General features: G+C 37.0%; 1 protein-coding gene across 2 annotated transcripts in view; it reads right to left on the minus strand.

Moving 5' to 3' along the window:
- The window catches only part of CENPN (centromere protein N), a 9,351-nt gene extending 3,099 nt beyond the window's left edge, over nt 1-6,252 (minus strand). The window contains exons 1-8 of one of the 2 annotated variants that reach the window (XM_017741091.1): nt 6,068-6,150; nt 5,293-5,482; nt 4,116-4,161; nt 3,498-3,554; nt 3,003-3,079; nt 1,793-1,969; nt 990-1,091; nt 369-426 (exon numbers count right to left, since the gene is read on the minus strand). In XM_017741091.1, the coding sequence (XP_017596580.1) occupies nt 369-426; nt 990-1,091; nt 1,793-1,969; nt 3,003-3,079; nt 3,498-3,554; nt 4,116-4,161; nt 5,293-5,463 (688 nt within the window). In that variant the 5' untranslated portion in view covers nt 5,464-5,482; nt 6,068-6,150. Of the gene's footprint in view, nt 1-368; nt 427-989; nt 1,092-1,792; nt 1,970-3,002; nt 3,080-3,497; nt 3,555-4,115; nt 4,162-5,292; nt 5,483-6,067 lie in introns of both variants that reach the window. The other variant, XM_008638703.2, reaches the window with a different exon arrangement.
- Between the last annotated feature and the right edge of the window lie 53 nt (nt 6,253-6,305).

Below are 6,305 nucleotides of genomic sequence, written 5' to 3' on the forward strand. Positions count from 1 at the left end.
GACAGTGTTGTCAGCTGCTGCAATACTGTTCTTCTGATCAGATTATTCCAATGAAAATTTGAAAGTAATAGTTTTAATGAATTCAGTGCACTCTTTTTTTTTTGATAAGGCAGTTGTGTCTATTATTTATATCTTCAGTTCTTACCAAGAGAAAAACACAAGCTAATATGAGATACTGGGCATTGAGTGGTTTTGTTTTCCATGTCCCATGCCAGTCATGGGAAATACTGACCTCTCTCAGGGCCAGCCAGTATTAAGGCACCAGGGATGGATAACATAATGGGAATGGAGCATATATACATTTCCTTTTATCAGTCTAAAAAGCAGGAATGACATATAAACAGCCTTTCCATTCCAAATATACGTACCACTTTCTGATTCTACATTCCCTCCTTGGAGAGGTTTTGCATAGTAAGTTTGGAAGTTCTAAATAGAGAGAGAGAGAGAGAAAAAAGATTTTAGTTCAGTTCTACTTTTAGAACCTCTAGCTGAAAAGAACTTTAATATACTTCCTTTTATTTCTAATTCTGCAAGAATGATCTTCCAAATTTTGACCATTACTAGAAGGCTGAAAGCCAACCTACTTTTGAAAAAAAAAGCCTGTCTTAGGATATTTGTGAACATTTCCCTATTTACCAGTTTTACGTGGATGAGCAAGCTAAGTACCCATTCCAACAGCCTTCAACTCATGGCTCTAGGAAGCCTAATGAAAGGATGCTAAAAATACTTAGGACTGAATTGTTCATATAATTTTTAGTCTGAGTTTAGCCATCAGGAATAACAATAATAAAGAGTATGTGGGACACCAAATAATTACATCCCCATTGCAATGTTACCTTCATGAAAGGCTGTCGACCTCAGTAGTTCAATATTATTTTAACTTGATGCTCTCTTGGAAAAGGTGATTTTTCCCCCTTGCTAGGGGGTGAGAACTAGGCCTGAAACAAAAAGCAAGACTTATCTTAGGCTTTACTTGTGAAGTGGCTCACCTGGCTATATCTCTTAAACACAATATCTTTAAGGGAGTTTAAAGAATGACTTCGAAGCTCCATTTCACGGATGTCATGGTAATTGGAAGCAACAATCAGGGCCTTTAAATAAAAATTGAAATTGTTTTAACATCAGTCTTAATCATCACTGTGTTTGTAGTATGTAAAAAACATAGCATCTCTAGACATTGTGATGTCTTTGTTTCAAGGTAAGCAACTGCCCTTTAACTAGCAAAATTTAAATATCTGAAAAAATGTTGCAGAGATTGTTATTAAGCTCAGGTTAATATTTAAAAGCCTTCCCAGTATTAACAAGCTAAATCCCATTGTCTTATCAGCTGAAAAATAAACAAACAGAATCATAAAATATTTGAATTACTACTACAGAAATTTGAGGAAATTTCTAAATAGAGGAAAAAAGACTACCAGAGCTGATCACAAGTTAACAGAAATGAATGGCATTCCCTGACAAGCTCATATGCTTAGTTCTTGAAGTTAACAGTGTTGATATAATATTCTTCAACTTCTGTGAGACAATTTAATGGAATACTGCCCAAGACTTGGTTAAGAAATTAAATTCAGGAGCAGTAAAAATTCCAATAAACTGAATTTATTCACAGTGCACCAATCCAAAGGTATGGGTTTTGCCCCATTTTTATCATGAGCTAAGGAGAAAAAAAAAAAAAGGATGCAGTTTAGCAAATTATGTTAAGTGAGGAGTCTTTACCCATCCTCTTAAAAGCTAACCCAATTATAGCTCTACATGACTGTGGTGAAGTCAGGGTCTAAGTTTTATTCTGTACCTGACACAGCAGAGGCAAGTTGCTCTTCAGCACTGAGGCAGAAATGAAGACAAAAGGAGTCTGTGAATGGTACACAACATAACTGGGTTTGTACTGGTTTGGTTTTTTATATGGTGTTCCCCAGGCAACTCTAATCCAGATTGCATTATCCTCGTATTCCTTAAAGGTGATGGTGACCTGATAGAAAAAGAAAAGCTTTGTTTTACCAACCCATTTAGGTATCCATAAAGATTTTCTCATCTCTTAACATCCGTGTTCACAAGACCCAAACATAATTTATAGTACCACTACTTGAATAAGAAAAAAACCCACTAGCGTCGTAAGAATTGTATTTAAATAAAATTTCCACAGAAAAACAATAACCTCACAAACTGGGATAAAAAGAAGAATCACCTTTCAAACTCTAATATTGCTTTTCTTCCTGTCAGTATACATTTTCTTCTGAAGGTAGAAAACAGCTTATTACAAAAGCACTGATTTCTCTTTTGGGAAAACAACACAAAGATGTCTGTTTAGAAGGAGGGCTAGTAGCAATAATTCCAATATGTCCATTTTTTGAGAAACTAAACTTTTTATCAACTTGTGATTTTAGACCTGAATATAATATTTATCAGTGCTCAAGAATACACAACCAAAAGTCTGAACATTCCCTTTCCTATTCTTGTTGATTTGCTCCTTGTTTACCTTTTGCCTTGATTTAAGAAGGCTGACTTTGAAAAAAAACCAAACAGAAACCCCAAAAATATTGCAAAACTTTTCATTATAAGAGTGATGTGAACTGCAGCTGATTGGCTGAGTGTGATTTGTATTTGTTGCCCTCTCCTGTTGTCAGTGGGAACCCACTGGGTGTCAAGGAGTGACACAAGTAATCAGCCAGAGGCATTTTCTATTACCTTGCCCAAATGAAGCTGGTGAGCTAAAGCAACTAAAGGCTCCTGCAGATTGGGCTAAGATTTGATAAAAAACCATGAACATGCTGCCATGAAGCCAGTCACATTTTAAGACAAACTTACATTTTATTTCCTTCCAGCATAATTGTGAAGTTGCTAAAACAGACATGCAATACATTTTTCCTATGTCACGTGCAGTTCCTATCATTCCCGAATGAAAAATTCCATTTAAGTTTAGACTCAAACTGTAAGGGACAGTTATGAAAACAACATATTGACACCAGAGCTGTGAAGCAAATTTGGAATGGATTTATTCTTACATTTTTCAAGGCTGACCGAAGTCTTCCTTTAAACTTTTTTTTGAAATCTGTTATGTCAAAATATTCCAATTCTTCTCCTGTTACATGAGACAAAAAAACGAGGCAGAAATAAAATTTGTGTCTACAAGAAGCAGGTTTAGAGATGTTTTTAGTTTTGCTGAAACAAAATTAAGCAGAAAAAGTTGAAGCTGCATAACCTTATACAAAGAGCTGCACTTTAATTCTGACCCTTGTTATTGCTATACAGGGAAGAGGTTAATATTTAATTAGTAGTTACTAATATCTAGTATTTGCTTGAGAAGTTAATAGAAAGTATTCTAAAAACATTAGAGATCATCTCAAGTGAAAAATTCATACTAGGCTGCAGTAAAATGTTAATGTCTGTATAGAAAAAATCTAGATGAGACTACATTTGAGTTTAAAATGTAGGATATGAGGCAGCACAACACTAAGTTGCTGAGAATTATGGGATTAGAGCAAGGGAAGACATTTTACCTGATTTTTTCATCTGGTAAACACTCCACATTCTTTTGTTTTGGTAGATGTGGTTGTCTAAGAAAAATATGAATTGCTCAATAACACAGTGTATTATCAAACAGTAATTAAAGGAACAAAGAATTTTACAACACTTTTACTTACAGGTTACCTTAAAAAATATTATTTTTGATAATGCAATATAATGTATTGACATTCTTAAACTACCACTCATAGCAATCATAACAGCAAAATAGTTTTTTTATTAAAAGAGATGTAAAGTTATTTAGTAATTTAGTGAGCAGCTAATAAAGGGCATCCCTGGGGTTCAATGTTTAAGGAATTGTTTTACCTAAACTGCCCAAAACTCAAATGTAAGACATGTAGACTGTTAGAAGAAACCTTGAGATTTCACTGTTGTCTAATCAAGTTGTGAATTAATATTGGAGTTAAGAGTTATATACTTCTGTTGATCTCGAGCTTTTTGTAAAAGAGGTCACATCCAAAAAGATGAATCTAAAACGTGATGTGCTTACCCCACATGCATCTGCACCACACTAGGGTAATTGCTGTGTAATTACAGGCATTATCAACCTACTCAGAAAAAATAAATGTCATTTAAATTCACTTTTTACTTACAAATTATGTCTAGAACAGCTGCTTGTTTTATGTCTGCAGAATTTTCCTGGAAAGAACAAGAACGCATTGTGAACTACAGGTCCAGAATGCTCAATCACACTGTTTAGCAAGTGAAAAATCTCAGTATTGGTAGTTTAAAGGATATTGCATTGAAGCCCATAGCATGTACACTCTCTTTAAAGGCACCACACCTTATCCCAGGTTTTGAGAAATCAATAATGAAAACTATTTCAGCAAGGTTTAAGTGTTCCTCTGCAGAGGCAGCAAGAGGAACATAATCCTTATATGTTCTTATGATGTACAACCAATTAGAAAGAAAGTTAATGGGTATTTGTGACATAATACAACACTGACTAGTATCTCACTGTCAAGAGTTTTATCATAATTGGCTATTGTTTTTTTTATGCTTTACAGCATGAAAAGATTTTTAAGAAACTGAATGACAATTTGTTACAGATACAAGTATTTCAGAAAAAAATGTTATTTTAAAATACGACATTTGCTATCTTATGAGAATAACTTAATAGTTTATCTCCTGAAGTTTTATCTACACTACAGGTAATTAATCTTTGAGTAAGAAATTTAAAGGGAATGATACAAAAAGCTGTAGAATTCAAGATATATCAGTAATAACTGTATCTATCAAGGTTATGATATTATATATAAAGACTCCTAGTACACCAAAATCAGATCAGATAATTTTTTTGCTGACAGCATGCTGAATGGAAGTAATTCTGGCCAAGGAAACTTAAAAAAAAAATATTTAAAGTCTAACAGATACAAACTACTGTTATTACCCACACTAAATAGATTTAAATCAGGACTATGTAATGAGTAGACAACTCAATCAATGCCTTTATTTTACAATTTAGAAACACACCCATTTTTAAAGGTTTAACGCATTGAGCTTTTAATCTACCATATGTAACTTAGAGCTCAAAACATGTATTTCCATGTTTTCCATGTATTTCCATATTTAGTATGGGTCTGTTCTACATGTCTATAGATCAAACAAAATCAGTGGTGTTACATTTACAGCTTTACATTTTCCAGACCACTAAGTGCCATTTGAGGCTGGGTTGTGGCCAAAGATTAATGTTTGGGTTTTTTTTTTTTTTGGTGATGCTTCTACATGCATCCTATACATCACCAACAGTTTCTGAAGGAGAGGATTTACCTCACAGAGTTGAACAACGTCATGAGAAATGCTGTCCTTTATCTGATGGAAATTTAGAGTCTGCAGTTGTGCCTCAGAGAGAAAGCCCCATTTCTCTAGCACCGTCTTGATTTCATCCCTTGGGATTTTTAGCACAGTTCTTCGGATGTACTCAGCCACAGTTTCATCCATGATGGAACCACCTGGAAAGCTGAAAGGTTAGAGAAGATAAGACCAAGCTGCAGGCAAGCTCAGGGGACTTGCTCCCTTCAAAGATGTACAGAGCTGCACCTCGGCACAACTGGCTGACATTGATGTCAGTCCTAAGTGCAGCACTACCACAGATTTAGACAGCGGCAAGTTAAAATACGTGCAATAACTTACATAGACACTGAATATCCTAAGTTGGAAAGGATCCACAAGGATCATTGAGTCCAACTCCCAGCCCTGCGCAGGACACCTCAGTAATTCCACCAGGTGCCCGAAAGTGTTGTCCAAACACTTCTTGAACTCTGTCAGGCTTGGTGCTGTGACCACTGCTCTAGAGATCCTGTTCCAGTGCCCAAGCCCCCCTTTGGATGAAGAACCTTTTCCTGGTACCCAGCCTAAACCTCCCCTGACACAGCTTCATGCCATTCCCTGGGATCCTGTCACTGGTCGTCAGAAGTCACTGTCTGCCCCTCCACTTCCCCTCACGAGAAAGCTGTACACTGCGATGAGTTCCCCCCTCAGTCTCCTCTTCTTCAAGCTGAACAGACCAAGTCACGTCACGCCCTTAGAAATTTCCCTCACTGACCGAGGCCTGGTGCAGACGGATGGGGCGCTGGGTCCCGCCCAGGGCTGTTGCTGTCTGTCCGGTCCGTGAGTGCCCGGGGCCTTTAGACAGCGGGCACAAGCGCGCAGAACTCCGTGACCGACGGGACTGGTCTGGACTGGACTGGACTGGACTGGACTGGACTGGACTGGACCCGACCCGGCTCGGCTCCGTGAAGGGCGTCCCTGCTCATGGCACCCGGGGCGAAGGAGATGAGGTC

Source organism: Corvus brachyrhynchos, unplaced genomic scaffold (assembly GCF_000691975.1).
Source record: "Corvus brachyrhynchos isolate BGI_N302 unplaced genomic scaffold, ASM69197v1 scaffold26, whole genome shotgun sequence".
Lineage (NCBI taxonomy): Eukaryota > Metazoa > Chordata > Aves > Passeriformes > Corvidae > Corvus > Corvus brachyrhynchos.